We start from the raw sequence: 16,403 nt of genomic DNA, 5'->3' as shown, positions 1-16,403 counted from the left end.
TGCCAGGGTTGTGAAGCAGGATAGCGAAAAAACACATAAAAGGAACAAGAAAACCTCAAAATGTGTGCTAATGAGCTTGAGTCTTTGAATGTGTGGTAATGCCCCCAATTCACTCATGTCAGTGATGGAAACACTAGGTTGTTCTTCATATGTATCATGAAGCTAACTTAATGTTTTGGCATTAATGGTTAGAAAGTTTAAAGCCCAATTTGTAACTCGCCTTAAAAATATATACAGTTGAATATGGGATTCACTTTTACTACACAACAATCTAAGTCTCCATGCTGCCCTGGAAGTTGTCTGCCTGTTTTCCGTCTATTTCCATTCTTTACATTGATATGTTGGAGTGTGTGTGTGTGTGTCCCTGTCTGTCTGTTTTATAGCAACCTAATTTGTCTATATTACATATGGCCTGATATGTTATGAGAGGAATCCTTCCCTTTTCTGAAGATATTTTCCAAAGAGTTCTTTAAATACAAGAAAATATGTTCCAGACACAAAATATGCTGGCCAGCCACCACGTTCTTTCCGTGACTCTGACGATGGAAGTGGTTTTCAGTTGTTCAGTGGAACCAGGAGGAAAATAACCTCAGAAATGATTTAGTTTGTTTTTAACACTTTTGTACAGGCTAAGGATTTCTCACCCAAGGCCTCCACAAAATCTAAACAAACCCCTCAGCTCAGGCTGTAAAACCCAGATATTTGTTTAGAGGTGTACAACCCCCCCCCCAAAAAAAAACTTATAGTAGACTCAGAATGCTTCCTGAAGATGATTTACCTGGAGCCGGTGTGGGGTGGGGTGGGGGGATGGAGGGGGAGCGTTGTGCCATCACCCTCATCCTCTGAATCACTGGTGGAGAGGCACTTGATTGTCTGCCCTCTGCTGGATAAAATAGGAAATGGATGTGTCCGTTTTCCACAATACTAGCCAGAAAGCCATAGCAGTTCACATGAATCAGTGATTAAGCAGTCACACACATGTAGGCAGAATCTGCATGTGAAAAAAAGGATATAAGACCTATGGGCATAAATACATCACAACTGAATGATATGCTATGAACTGTAATTGCTATGAACACAATCATTTAGAAGGAGATCATATCAAGGTGAAGCTAAAAGCCCGGAGACTAGAACAATGCATTTATTTGTTTATCAAATGTTCCCTGAGTGGCCACAAGCTACCAGATGGTATTCTAGGTACCGAAGATTTAGCTTTGAGGAATGCAGTTATGATTCCCTGCTTACAAGAGTTCATATTGTAGTGCTTGTGGTCTGGTTTAACAAGCAAAGAGATGATAAGAAGATACCAGAAACTCTAAGTTCCGTGAGATCATATGGAAAGCGGTATGAAGGAAAGCTGGGGAGGGGCAGTTTTAGATAGAGTGGGCCAGGATGGTGGCTGGAAGACAGAGTGCATCGAACACCAGGAACCAGCTCTGCAAACAAAAGCCTGATTGTCCAAAGATGGAACCCAGATTGTCTTAAAACCCAGTGTTTTAATATGATGTTTGTTTGTTTGAGACAGGACCTCAGGTAGTCCAGGCTGGCCTTGAACTCCTGATCCTGCTACCTCTGCCTCTGGGATTGTAGATATATGCCATCATGCTTGACTTGGTTTAGTTTTTAAGAAAAGTAGGGAAAGCCATTGTGGCAGAGTGCAGAAAGCAGGAAGAAAAGAGGTCCAAGATTAGCGCTAAGAATGAGGTGGGAACGACCCAGAATCCTGTAGCTGTGTGATCAGACAGCAGTGTTTGACATTGCTGACCCTCATGTTTCATATCTATAACCTCCATATAACAATAGTCCTTTTATGGCAAATGCCCTCCCTATAAGGGGCCCAGAATAGAGTGATAGCATTCTGTATTTCAGGCCTGTTAATTAAGACACATGGAGTCCAGCACACAGGCACGCCTGCAAGAGAGGCGTGCTCTCACAGTTCTCTAGAACTGGGCCAGGTCCACAGGTTCCACAGAGGGGGAAAGAAGGTAGCATCCCAGGCAAGCATCACTTGAAACAAAGCCCAATGCTGTGTTCTTGCTCAGTGGAGAGACACCAGCTCGAAGAGGGATTAAGGTATAAGCAAAGGACAAAACCACGCATGGGCGAGCCCCATGGATCACGGAGATGGCAATGCACCTGCAGCCACTGAAGGACTGCCTGTGGCGGAGGAGCAAGCCTTAGAGCTACAGTGTCAGTCCTGGGAAGAAGGGTCCAGACCATGCGACAGGCTGCTGGGGAAGCCCCAAGCACAGTGCTTTGTCCAGATGTGCTAACTTACTTCAAAGAGAAAAGAGAAAGATCTGAGCATGGTGCTGCCTACCTGCGATCCCAGCCTGGAAGCTGTACTTCAAATTCTGGCCAGCCTAGGTTGTGTATAAAACTCTAGCCAGAAAGAAAGGGGCTGGAGAGAGGGCTCACTGGTAAGAGCGCTTGCTGCACAATCATGAGTACCTGAATTCTAAGTCCTAGGATCCAGGTGGAAACTGGGTATGGTCACATGCATCCGTAATGTGGCACTGTGTTAGGAAGAGGAGGACACATGGCTGGAACCTACTGGCTGCTAGCCTAACTCCTGGCGCAATAACAAACCATGCCACAGGGAGTATGACAGAGTGATAGAACAAGATGCCCAGCGCACTCTTCTGGACTCCGCAAATCCACGTACGAGCACACCACACCCGTGCACATCACACACACCAAAAAGCGAGGCAGGACACTATGAATGATTTCCCTGCATGACTTGGGCCACCATCTTCCTTGTCTACCCTGGGATTTGTGGGCTCCCTTCCAATATATTCTTGGGCCACAAAAGTCAAACCTTCCAGCCTTCCCAGGAACCTTGTGTGCCCCAACTCCCCTACAGGTAACAGACAACACCTCATGTCTGAATTACAGCCAGATGGGGAAGGTGTCCCCTGGCTCCATCTGTGTTTGTTTTCAGGAGTATGAGTTGGTCTTTTCTGGGAGAAGGAAGGTCTTGGATATTTCCACCTTTCCAAAAGAGCCTGGAAACATGTTTGTTACGTCTAAGGGTGTCTCTTCGGAAAGTCTTGGTCACAAACCTGGTTCTTTGTTTGGTAAATATTTTTGGAAGGTTTTTTTTTCCCCCATCACTCCCTTTCTGTCCACCCCCGTGAAACCACTATCCCTCTCGGGCACTGGCTGAGTTGCATTTTCCAGCTCCAGTGCCACATCAGCCTTGAGACGGTGGCAAGCTCAACCGAGGAAGGAAAGTGGGAAGGGACGGAGTCAATGACACTAGCTACCCTCTTTACCCCAGCTCATGGAGCCAGAAGAGAGATGGGGAAACAGACCACAGTTATGCAACAAAGGCAGCAATGCCGACCAAGTAAAGCAAATCCCTGACAGGGGGGGATGGAATTCCTGAGGCTGCCCTTACCTAGGCTCCCCAGCTCTGTGTGCAGGATGGTCGGCCACCCCTAGAGGGCAGTCTCAGCCCTCCTTCCCCACAAGGCGCCCTTCTGTCACCCCCCCCCCCCCCCCCCCTTCACCCATTCGGAAAAGCTTTGCCCAGTGACCTTTGCTGATGAAGAAATAACAAATAGGCTTTACAATACAACAGTAGCTTTGGATCCCTGTCCTTTCTGGTGGACCTGAGACAATGGGGCTTCCACGGCATAGAATCTGAACCAAAGAGAACACGAGGCTTATGGTTATAAGTGCTTGTCTTTGGTGTTTTTCTTTGTTTTGTTGTCGTTTGATTGGTTGGTTAATTTTTTAAATTAATTATATCTCATCATTATTGAGGAAAATACTTAAAAACGGCAAAATAAAAACATAAATGGACAATATTATATCCTAGTATTTAGACATAGGTAATTTTCTTTCTCAATGTTTAGAACTTTCATTCTGTTGATAAGACTATAAACAGACTTAGAACTATAAAAATCCTAATTTTAAAATCCAATTTATGTATTAGTAGTGGTCCATGCCTATAATCTCAAGATTCAAAGTTGGCCTGGTCTGCCATATGAAACTCGGAAAGCCTTGAACCTGACATGCCACAGATTTTAACCTTTAACCTAAACCTTAACCTTTAACTTTAATCTTTAACCTTAAACCTAACCTTGCCACATATTTTAACCTTTATCTTTAGCAACTTTGAAGTTGAAGTGTCTTTAAATAAGTGTCACATTAAACATGACAAAATATAATGTAAGAGTCCTTTAACTTCAGCCTTCTGATTTTTGTTTTTGTTTTTTCCTTACACACAAAATCACAAATTCTAAGAAGTTCCCCAATGTTCCACCAAGGAAATCTTGGGGCAGTTCCCAGCATCCTTATCTCGTAATTATGAAAACAGACGCACATAAACTGAGCCCAATGTTGTTATAGGAGGTAGGAAATCCCTTGATATCATGGACCCAATATTGAAAGCCCTGGGTTCAAACCGCAGCCCTGCCATTTTCCTTGCACGTATACTATAAGACAGAACCTTAAGAGATAAAGATTTCCAACTTGGTTGATGTGTGAGGGACACAGTGAAGGAATCACTGAAATGGCTGCTCTGTGATATGGTTAGGGAGATGGGTTTTATTAATAATGAATAAGAGAAAGAAAATATCCAGAGCAGAGAGAAGTAGTAGCAGACTGGACATGGCCAGGGTTATCTATTAGAGAAGAGAGAGAGTCGGGGAGAGCAAGAGGAGAGGACAAATCGCCTTGATTATAAGGACAGTAGCTGTGGGGAGAAAACGGCCAGGAGGCTAGCATGAACTTTGAAATGTATATCTACGATTTGTGAGTAGGAACTGGGGGACATGAAGGCCAGCATGGGCTTGGATGTGCGACCACAATTGCATCAGTGGAGAGCCTTGTCCCTTCTGCTGGAAGCCAGGAGAATGACTACCTTGAGGGTGGGAGGGGCTTTTTTCACACATTCCCAAATAATGCTGGCTTTTATCAGACCTGACTGCCAGAAATCCTTCTCTGGTCCAGCTTGAGCTCACTTCTAGACACATGGACTACCTGAGACCTAAGAGCTGATAGAAAGCATTTGCTCACTGAAGAGTAGCTGTTATCATTTATACCGTTACTAGTTGTACCCATTTTTCCTATCTGCTTTGTTTCTAATACTTAAAGGATATTATGTGTAGTGTGTTTGGCCTGCATGTGTGTGTGTGTGCCATGTGCAGAGGGCCCATGAGGACAGAAGGCGGCACTGGAATCCCCAGAACTGGAGTTACAGATGATTGGTTATGAGCCACCATGTGGGTGCTGGAAACTGAACCCCAGATCCCCCGCAAGAGCAGCCAGTGTATTTCTCTGCCGGACCATCTCTGCAGTCCCTTTTCTATCTACTTATATTGAATGGCAGCTTGGAATTTCCCGAGTTTGTCTTTTAATTATTTATTCAAGGACAAAAATAGACTGGCAAATGTTTTCTAGCTCGTAACAGATTTTGCTGGAATTCAGCACTCCTTTCCCACTCCCCAGAAGCGGGTTCTGAAACTGGATTTAGTGTAAGAACATTTAAGCAGGCTCTAAGATGGATGGGCCAGTTGAGCAGCCTTGGAAATCACGTAAACAATCCACAGAGCATGGAACCCTAGAGGTCAAGGTCTTGAGAGAACTGTTTATACCTGCGAACTGGGGAAGCTCTGAGGAAAATAAATACTTAAACATCTGTAAGTCATGTGTCCACAGAAATAATTCCAGAAGGGGATGACCCATGCATGCATCGAAAACTGCAGCGTTGGACTTGATGGAAAACTTCCTTTTTCATGACTAAAACATGTTGCATTTAACCTTTCATATACAGTTAAAGATTAATTTAATTTTGTTCAGTGTCTTAATCTCCCAAAGCACTATTCATTTCTTATTTATTCTCTCAGTTTTTCTTTAAATATGTGCATACTATATATATGGATTTTCACTGGCTAAAAATGGGCAAGCACAACCTGACTGGTGTAAGATGAAATCTCAAAGCAGTTATAATGTTCATTTCCCTTATGACTAAGGATATTGAATATTTCTTTAAATGTTTTTCAGTCATTTGCGTTCTACCTTTTGAGAGCCCTCTGCTTATTCTATAAACCATTTTTAAATTGGGTTATATGTTTTCTTGATGTTCAGTCTCTTCATTCTTTTTAATTTTAGATATTAACCATCTATCTGTTGTGTTTGTAATTGGTTTAAATCTTTCCCCGTTTTCTAGGCTGTCATTTTGCCTAGATGATGGTGTCCTTTGAAATCTAGAAAACTTTTTACCTTCAAAAAAAAAATGGGCAAGCAATGGATGGTAGAGCAAACCTGGGCTACAGCAAGGCTTTGTTTCCATAAACAAAAAGCACTATGGGTGATATGTTATACTTACTGTTATTCACTTTATTAAAATTTTAAATTTATTTTACTGATTTTATTTGAAACAAGATCTCACTGAATATTCCCAGTTGGCCCAGACTTCTTGTATAGACCAAGGTAGTTTTGAACTCACAGAGATCCATTTGCCTCCACCCACCCCATGCCCAAGTGCTAGTATTGAAGGCATGCATCACCATCACCATGCCCAGGGAATCTTGCTGTTTTAATTTAAGGTTTCTGTTTGTTTGTTTGGTTGGTTGGTTGTTTGTTTGTTTGTTTGGTTGGTTGGTTGGTTTTCAAAGACAGGGTTTCTCTGTGTAGACCTGGCTGTCCTAGAACTTGATTTGTAGATTGGACTGACCTCGAACTCAGAGATCTCCCTGCCTCTGCCTCTCAAGTGCTAATTTCAGATCTATATCCGGGAAATTGTTCCAAACAATTTTGTAAGCAGTCTCTCCAGCTTGTTTTATGACTGCATTGTACTTCTCTGCATACATTTAGATCGTTACTGAAACAATACCCTATAGATATTCATGTTATTTCCAGACTTTTAGCTATCAAAGTGAGTGTTTTCAATGTATAGGTTATTCTTCAAATGTGCAAGTTCTTCTTGGCAAACTCCTCCCATTGCAAACACTAGCTCAGAAGTAGACAGGTTCAAAAGGTTTGAGAGAAATGGTGGAGGTGGCCTCACAGCCTGTGGTATCCCTGCCTGGCATGCAAGCACGCTCTTTCCAGGCAGCTTTGCCAGCACTGTGTGTTGCTGAAATTACCATGCCATCCTTTGCTTTTGCTTCTGCTCACAGGGGTCAAGAGAACTGGCTGCAGCTAGACCACAGAGTTCTGGAGCACGATTTGCCTAAGAAGCCTGGCCCAGCTATTCTACACTTTGCTGTCAGGTACGTGTGGGTGCATCCAGCATTCACCTCCTTCTTTTGTTTTTAACTTTTATTTTTCAACATTTCTAGTCACCAGAGATAGTGAAAAGAGAACATGACCACGTGAAAGAGATTGTCTACTGTCTCGGTTACCATAGATACTGCGTAGATGTGTTTTCTTTAAAGATAAAGGAGGGAAGCGTCTTGCTTTATCCCTCAAAGATTCTTAGATTAAATGTAATACTGAGAAACCTGAGAGATGTATATTACTTCTTAATTCTGAAGAAAAATCTTATTCAGTAAACTTAGGATTCTTCGACTCCGAAATCTGAAACATTTACTGCTATATTTTATGTTGGAATAATGTGGGCTAGAGATGTGGAAACAATTGAGTTTGATACGATTCCACGTCTTAATTGACGTGGAAGATACAATGCAAACAAATCCCCAGAGAAAGAATTCTCCTACCGCCTCAGAGACCTGAATTGTTTCAGGCAGAGACAGACAAGGGTAACTCTCACAGCCCTTGCATGCTCTGTGAGCTCTGAAGGTCCTGAAACGGATGCATTTAACTGAATCAGGGACTTCTCAGAGCTGGCCCAGGAAAATACTTTAGCATTAACTACTACCAATCTAAGAGAAATGGAATGCCTGAAGACTGGCCTTCCTGCCCCCTCCATAGCTTAAGATACCAAACATTACCAGTGGAGCCCAAAGCTCCTTCTGTAGTAACCCTGCCTCTGCCTGAAATCTAAGAAACAGCTCTACAACCAATTTGTATGGCTGGGAGATTCTATTTTCATAAAACTGGTTCAGATGCGTCAGCTGGGAAAGGCACCATCTGCCAAGTGTGGCAGCCTGGCGTTGATACCTAGAACCCCCCCGGGGGACAAAGAAAACCTACTCCAACAGTGTACCTGACATCCACGTGCGTGCAGCCACACACAAAATAATAAGTGTAAAATCATTTTAAGCTAATTCAATCAGAAGACTAGTATAAGCTTAAGTGTAATTTTAGTGAGGAAGATACATCTCATTTTATACTATGATGTTGGGAACCCCATCTTCTTTTCCCTCCTCCTCCTTTCTTTTCCTCTCCCTTCCCTCCCTCCTTTTCCTCCTCCTTTCTATGATGTTGAGGCAAAGTAAGTGATGATACCATTTTACAAATACTATTGTAATTCATCTGCTCCATGGAATTCAGAAGCACAAAAATACTGTATCTCACCCCTTTTTTAAAACTGTGGTTCTTAGGCAAACTAACTACTGAGAGTTGCTGAGTCTTAGCTTGCCTGTGGTGTGTTCATAGCCCTGGGGTGGGGGAGGGGAGCCTTGTTCTTGTTGGTGTTCATTTTCTCAATATTTGATTTTGGGGTCTGGAGAGATGACTCAGTAGTTAAGAGCACTGGCTGCTCTTCCAGAGGATCTGAGTTTGATTCCCAGCACCCACATGATGGCTTCAAACCATCCATAACTCCAGTCCCAGAGGATCTGATACCCTCTTCTAGCTTCCATGACACGTGTCACATAAAATTAAATTTTATGAGCTCTGCATGGGATTTTTTTTTTCTTGCCCTTAACCCTATTTGTTGTTGGTTGGCTTTTGATGGTGCTGGGGATTAAATCCAGGGTGTTGCCTGTACTAAGTCTATGCTCCACCACTAAGCTGCATCCCCAACCCCTAAGAATTTTATTAATGCCCAAGAAGGGGGGCACATAGAGATGACTTGTTTAAGTGTAAGTCATAGCTGGAGAAGTGCCCAAAGATCCTAAAGAAAACCTGGAGTTTACTGAAACACAGTGAGTGAGGCCTGTGTGCCCAGGACAAGAGAAAAGGAGGAACAGCCAGAAGCAAGGAGAAAGCTGCCTGCTGGCATTGAACAGGAGTCAGAATGCGAAGGGAAAGTGGCTCCATGCCAGTGAGGTGCCTGTCCATGAGGCACCTCATTGTCACTGTGGACAGTTCAAACTCAAATAAAGAGAAGTTCCTCTCCACCAGCTTCAGCCTCTGCCTCTCCTTTTAGTTTCCCATCCCAGAGCAAACCTGGCTGGGTTGTTTCCTGCCTTGTGGTTTGTATCTTACTGAGGAGAAAGAAAGTTCTGTTTCTTTGCTCTTACATCCCGCAGCTGTCCAGCCTCCTGTGAGCACATGGGCTGCTCCTGGCTATGCTAACGTCCGGGCACCCTCAGCATTCCTCCGCATTAATCCTTGTGTGCACAGGCCTTGTTTCTGCTCAGCAAAGGCATTGTGTCTTCGGACGATCTTAACAAGTGTCATTTGTTTAGTGATCACATTTGTGTGCCTGTTTTTGACAGCTGCTGTGGTCAAGCGTGTGTCTGAAAATTCCACAGCGCAAACCCTGCCTTCCCTTCCTGGCTGTCGTCCTTCACAAGGCCACGCTATCTTTTCCAGCAGGTTCCTGGGATTCCACAGCAGTTGCTGGCTTGTTCCTGGGGCTTCAGCCCCTACTTAGCGCGTTATCTCAACTGTCCTGTAACCACTTGGTGTTAACTTTCTCCTCTCTGCTAGCGTATTTGAAACCCTTATCAAGGGTTTTAATGATTCATGTAATTCATCCTCCCAACAAGACAGTGATATCATCATAGCCTTTATTATTCCAATTAAGCAGCTGTTGTTACTCTGGCTAAAGAAATGGTGAGGCAGGATAGAACTCTCTGGACCCAAATGGACTTGACTGAGATCACGGATCAGAGGATCCAGTGCGGGGACAGCTAGAGAATGACTTTTGTCACACACACTTGTTTGTCTGAAGGTCTCACACCTCCAATGAAAGAATACAGAATTGTTGGTGACATTTCTATCTGAGGAAAGAACCCGTTAGGTTACCTGCATCGACTAGAGAATGCAAGCAGGGAATTCCAACAAAAATTAAAAAATAAAAATTTATAAAAAAGCCTAGGTATGATGATACTCATTTGTAATACTAGCTTCAATGAAGCCTAAACAGGTGGATCCCTGGGGCTTGTTGGTCAGCCAGCCTGCTTAGTGAACTCCAGGTAGTGAGAGAGACTGTCTGGGTGCTGGTAGAGATGGGGACTATTATGTACACACGCATGCGCGCGCGCGCACACACACACACACACACACAACGTGGGCAGCCCCCTAAGGAACAACACCTGAGTGCATACTCACACACACACACACACACACACACACACACACACACACACACACTGACAGTCACACAAATGCAACCAAAGGTATTAAGTGACTGATTTGATCTTTGGACACTGTAAAGGTATCTGAAAGTCCAGAGGTCTTTTATGCATGGATAGCAGGTAATGTGCTGGGGTACAGATACAGGGATATCCTCATGCATAGACAGCAGGTGATGTATGGAGGAGACACACAGCACAGGACCCCTCCTGCATGGGTGTCAGTGACATACTGGGATACAGAACACGGGGCCCCTCATGGGTAGACATTGGGTGATGTTCTAGTGCACAGAGTACAAGGGCCCTTCATACATGGCCATCTAGATGATGAGTTAGCACACAGTCAGAAAAGATCTCTTCCAGTGTCCATGCACGTCACTGTAATTCTTAATGCAAACAATTGGAAATACCCAAATGCTGACACTAGAGATAGGGTAGGCGAGTCTGGCGTCTCCAGCCAGCTGTAAGAAGGGGATATGAGCATGCATATGCTGTGTTTCATTTCCTCCAGAGGGAGGGCTGGGGACCAGTATCATCATTTTTGGAAAAATTGTCAAGCTATACACTCACTCTCCCCTTTAGAACCAAAGCCTCCACCTCACCCTCAGTCCCAAGTCCCGGCCCCGGTTCTGCTGGTGTGCCCTGGACAGGATTCTGTGGCTGAGCCCCTCTATCCTTGCCCCCCCCCGGTGAATCACAACTTCATTAAGTCCATGTTCTTAGGATTGTCCTCGTCTGCCTTGTCTTCCGGGCGCCTACATGATAAGGCAGGTTGTGTCTGAACAAATAAGAATCAGCATGTATTTATGACGGATGCAAATAGATTCTCGAGAGGACCTCTGGATTCCTCTGTTACTTTGGTTTATGTTTTAGAAATATTCCAGGGGCAGGAAACCATGTGAAAGGAGCTACACTGAACCTCAAATAAGCATTTCTCCTTTCCTTCTTTTTCTTCATTATTTATTGCTTCTGCTCAGGAGATACAGCCATGCATGAGGAAGCAGCTCTGCCACCCTCATCTGAAGGTGGACAGCCATTCCTAAGTTAATTGCTGTGCCCATTCATCTGGTAGTTACCAGGTTCCTACCCTGGGTCTGGTCTTGTGCTGGTGCTGGCGCTGGAATTGTCATAAGTGGTAGTGACAATGTCCTGCTCTCTCAGCCACACTGGGAGGACACTGGCACTAAAGAAATGAATGTGAGCCGGGCGGTGGTGGCGCACGCCTTTAATCCCAGCACTTGGGAGGCAGAGGCAGGCGGATCTCTGTGAGTTCGAGACCAACCTGGTCTACAAGAGCTAGTTCCAGGACAGGCTCCAAAACCACAGAGAAACCCTGTATCAAAAAAAAAAAAAATGAATGTGTAGAGTCTCTTCTGGAAGAGATTCTGGAAAAAGAAAATGCTTTCAGGATGGAGAACAGAAGCGTTAGTGCAGCCAGGCTGCTGGGTGAAGGAGAGTGGTCCAAGGCATCCCATCGCAGAAGCTGTTATCGGCAAAGAACAGGAGATGAGGCAAGGAAGTATCAGATCTTGGGGAGAGGTTCATGCCAGGCCAGGAGAATAGTTAGTAAGCAGGCTGGGCAGTGGGAGCATGCCTGGCAGGGAGCTGTGTGGCTGGAGAGAACCCAGAGGCCAGAGTGGCCTCGACGGCAGCTTGGAGTTCAGGGGCAAAGCACTGGTCGCAGGAGGCTTAAGAGAGTAATTGTACCACAGTTTCTGCAGCAGACTGGCTGGGCCTCTGGTGCTGAGTGGAATGGGGTGCGAGTGAGGTGGGGGTGCTGGGAGAAACCAAAGTAGGAAGGAGTCGCAAAGGTCCAGGAAAGAAGTGAGAGACGGGGGGAGACTACGCTGCACCCCACACTCCAGTAACTTGGGGATGAAGAACGAGACCTTCAGGAAGGACTTGTGAGAATGCAAGAGGAAGCAGACAAAGTAAACTGACTTTACAAAACCATCTGCAAATATAAAAATTCGTGTCTTTTTTCCTAATTTTAGGGATTATGCAAAAAAGAAAGGAGAGAGAGAGAGAGAGAGAGAGAGAGAGAGAGAGAGAGAGAGAGAGAACACTTTGCTTTCACTGAGAAATTTCCTCTTTCCTGTAACGTCACAAGCCCTGTAGGCCACGGGCTAAACACTGGGCGTGAGTTGTCCCATTCACTCCTGAGCTGGGCATGGCAGTCCTACCAATGGGAACATAAATGAATCTCTACCTTATGCCCTGATGCGGAAGCAGCTCTGATACAGGATGCTTCCCCAAGAGGGAAGAGTCAGAGAAGCACACAGCATTTGCTTATGATTTCAGCATTTAGCATTTGCACCCCCATTTACAAAGCCTTCATGATATACATTAAATGTTTGTATAAGGACCATCAAGACTGCTTAGTGGGTAAAGGTGCCTGCTTCCAAGCCTGACTTCAGTCCCAAGGGTCCACGTGGTCGAAGGAGAGCATGGGCACTCACAAATTATCCTCTGACATGCGTGTGCACACACACTAAATAAATAGGTTTTTGAAATTTTGAAGTAAAATTCAAAAAATTATGCTTATGACCCATTTGTGAATGGGCGGCCATAATTTATGAAGGCGAGCCATCTCCATGTGAGCGAAAACTCCCTCAGACTTCTGGGGATTTCTCCTCCCAGACTTGGGGTTGCTATCTCACAGCTGTAAATTATCTTTGGCAAACATATGCCTTTTTGGTAATAGAGCCCAGATGTGAGCTGTGAAAAGCTGATAGTGAGTAAGCCATTACAAGCTTGATTTAAACAGAAGTGCAGGGCCTGGCCTGACCTCACTGGGAAGGCTCCCAATCCCTCAGGGGAGGGCAGCAGGGCTGGTACAGGTTGGTACCACCCTGATCCACCCGCTGGGACCTCAGTAACTTTCCCAAGCCTTAGCCCCTGAATAGCTCTTAAGTTCTCCATTCTTTCTCTCTCTGTGTATGTGTGTGTGTTTCTCCTCCTTTCTTTTCCTCCTCATAGTTGCTTTATCCCATACTATGCAAGTTCTCCCTGTGGCACCCTAAAGCATTGTTAGGGACACTCAGGACTGAACACTCTTCAGCTTGAAGGAGAATTCTGTTAGGAAATATGAAAGGAAAATATTACCTTTTTTTTTTTCTGAATGGCTGGGAGCAAGGAGCCTATGAAAGCCTCCTGAACACTTCGTACTTTGCCATCTCATCCTCTGGCCTGCCTTCAGAAGTTAGGCCTCTGCAATGAGATGGACCAGCTATGGTTGTATATATCCTCCAATACCAGCACTCGGGAGGCCAAAGAAAGAGAATCCTGAGTCCAAGGCCAGCCTAGGCTGCACAGCAAGATCTTGTCTCCAAATATTGAAGAACAAGGAATGAGTTCTCATCATGACCACAGCAGTGATGGCTGACAACTGTCTGAACTCCAGCTCCAGGGCAGCTGGCAGCCCTACACAGACATACATGCAGTCACAACACCAATGCACATGAAATAAAAATAAGCAAATCATTCAAGAAGAAAAGGGAGTTTCAGATGTGAGCAGGGGTTAAATTTCAGAGTGGAATGATGTTGGTGATGAATCGTTGACATCTCTTTTAAATTCTCCCTGCAATGGACAGCAGTAAATTACTGAACAAACCTTATTTTTTTTAATTCAAATACAAAGAGAAATAAAAAGAAACTCTACCGTGGCTATGACAGGATCCCGTGAATTATCTCACAGCCATTGAGGAGGTGGGTGACAGTAACAGGGCAATAGGAATTGTTAAAGAGGAATGTGATTTAAAAGTCCAGAGGAGGATCAGACTTCTCCCTCATGGCTTAGCAGAGGGTGGGCGGGGATGTGAGTCTTTCTTTGGCCCTGAAGTCAGTCCCTTCTGGATTTGGAGCATCCCAGAACCTGGGAGTAACTGTGAGTCATTTACTGTCTACCATGACCCTGTCAGTGGCCAGACCAATTCGGAACCTCCAGGTGGTGTGTGTTGGTTTCCATTTGTGAAGTTACACCATCCTAATTCAAGTTCAAGAAAGACACAGAATCTCAACTCATTTCCAGTCTCAAGTTTCTTAAGTTTCTTACAGATTTACATTTATGCTTCTTGATCAAATAAGCAGGCTGTTTCTGACTACTGTAGCCAGCTTTTAAAAAACAGGCCGGAGATGAATACCTGCGCTCTCTCTCTCTCTCTCTCTCTCTCTCTCTCTCTCTCTCTCTCTCTCTCTCTCTCTGTCTCTCTCTCTCTGTCTGTCTCTGTCTCTCCATCTCTATCTCTCTTTGTCTGTCTCTCCGTGTGTGTGTGTGTGTGTGTATGTGTGTGTGTGTGTATGTATGTGTGTGTGTGTCAGGCCAATGAAGAAAGAAGCCTTAGGATGCCATAAAATAAAATAACTAGTGTTGTGAAGGGTAGAAGAAACCATAAAATAAAAAGTTAAAATGTTAGGGCCAGTGACATGGCTGAGCAAGCAAATGCCCTAAAAGCCTGGTGACCTGAGTTTAACCCCCAGAACTCATGTAAAACTGGAAGAAGAGAACCAAGTCTACAAAATTGTCCACTGACCACCACATGCACACTGTAGTGGCCCGAACACCTCACACACACACACACACACACACACAGACACACACACACAAACACACATAGACACACACAGACACACACACACAGACACACACACACACACGCACAGATACACACACCAGAATAGCAAAGATAATAAACTTTTCAAGTTAAATGTGTGCTCCTTTGTTTAGGGTTTCCCAAGATCTGGTATTTGGGACCAGGTTGTCTATGGCTGGCTGTAAAGTGCTGAGAGGAATTCCTGGCCTCACCCACTGCTGCCAACCTCCTCCCCAAACCGCAAGCTCTGATACCCGAAACTCCCCATCCACGTCTCTCAGTCCCCCACCATGGACAGCAGGCTTTTCCTCACTCCTTGCTCCTGTCCCAGCTTTTTTACTTCTCAGCCGTGTAGCCCTTGGTAGAAACAAAACACGTCCTGCTAATCTGGCGTGAGGGTCTGTTGAATCATCACATGTTAACGGTGAGGGAGGCTTGCAACGCACGTTAGGTGTTTGTGGGTTTTAAGCCACAGACTCTGCCTCCATGTGCTGAGTAGGTAAAACAGTCATTAGGTGATATACAGCCTTTCACTGTGGAAGATTTGAGGCTGTCTGGCTTGGGTCTGACCCAGGCCTCTCTGCTTGGGGTGGAGGGCCTTAGCATTTGTCTTAATTAGTCAGCAAATCCAGCTGGCCTCTCCCCGTCAGACATGCCTCCCCTGCTTCGCTTCCCAGACAGATCCTGGCAAAACCTTAGCCTCTGCTTGCCCTCCGGAGGTTGAGAGCACCCTGCTTTGAAGATACAAGCACTTACTAAACAGTCCCTGGGGATGCTCACTCCTGTCCCCTCTCAGGTCACAGCAAGGTCCTTACACTCCTCACACAAGCCCTTCCAGAGAGTTTGGAAAACTCAGTCTCCTTTGAGAAGAAGAGCAAGAGGGCAGGCTCCTACAGGCTCAGCTGATGTCTGGCTCCCCTCGCCAGTCTGGAAATGCAGGAAGGAGGAAGAGGAAGAGTGTACTTTTGGCCCTAAGCACATAGGAGAAGCAGAGAAAGCTTCTCTTGGGAATTTTCCAAGACTGCTGCCCTCCCAGAGATGAAAGGGGGCACACTGGACTCCCTTCTGTACTAGGGCTGTGCGGCAATTGCGAGAAAGAGATGGATGCCCTTGGAGACCAAGATAGGTATTTACATTTCAGCCCAGCCTCAGCTTGCATGGTGAAGGTGCCCTGACTGCACTGAAGGGTCGGTTACCATCAGTAAACAGGGATCAATTGCCCTGTTCAGTATGTAGATCAGGAGCTGATGAGATGCTTCTGAGGCATGTGCCCACATTGACTTCTGTCTCTCTGTGTCTGTCTGTCTGTCTGTCTGTCTTTGGTGTCTGTCTGTCTGTCTGTCTTTCTCTCTGCTGTGTGGGTGTGTATCTCTGTCTGTCTCTCTCTAGTGTGTGTGTGTGTGTGTGTGTGTGTGTGTGTGTGTGTGTGTGT

General features: G+C 45.1%; 1 protein-coding gene across 2 annotated transcripts in view; it reads left to right on the top strand.

Annotated features, from left to right (window-relative positions):
• Frmd4b (FERM domain containing 4B) overlaps window positions 1-16,403 on the top strand; it is a 191,707-nt gene that overhangs the window by 61,241 nt on the left and 114,063 nt on the right. For both annotated transcript variants that reach the window (XM_026788213.1, XM_005364928.3), the window contains exon 4: window positions 7,131-7,223. In XM_026788213.1, the coding sequence (XP_026644014.1) occupies window positions 7,131-7,223 (93 nt within the window). The remainder of the gene's footprint in view (window positions 1-7,130; window positions 7,224-16,403) is intronic.

Source organism: Microtus ochrogaster, unplaced genomic scaffold, assembly GCF_000317375.1.
Source record: "Microtus ochrogaster isolate Prairie Vole_2 unplaced genomic scaffold, MicOch1.0 UNK1, whole genome shotgun sequence".
NCBI classification, from domain to species: domain Eukaryota; kingdom Metazoa; phylum Chordata; class Mammalia; order Rodentia; family Cricetidae; genus Microtus; species Microtus ochrogaster.
Note: the sequence above shows the minus strand (reverse complement) of the source record. Positions and strands in the feature narration are given on the sequence as shown.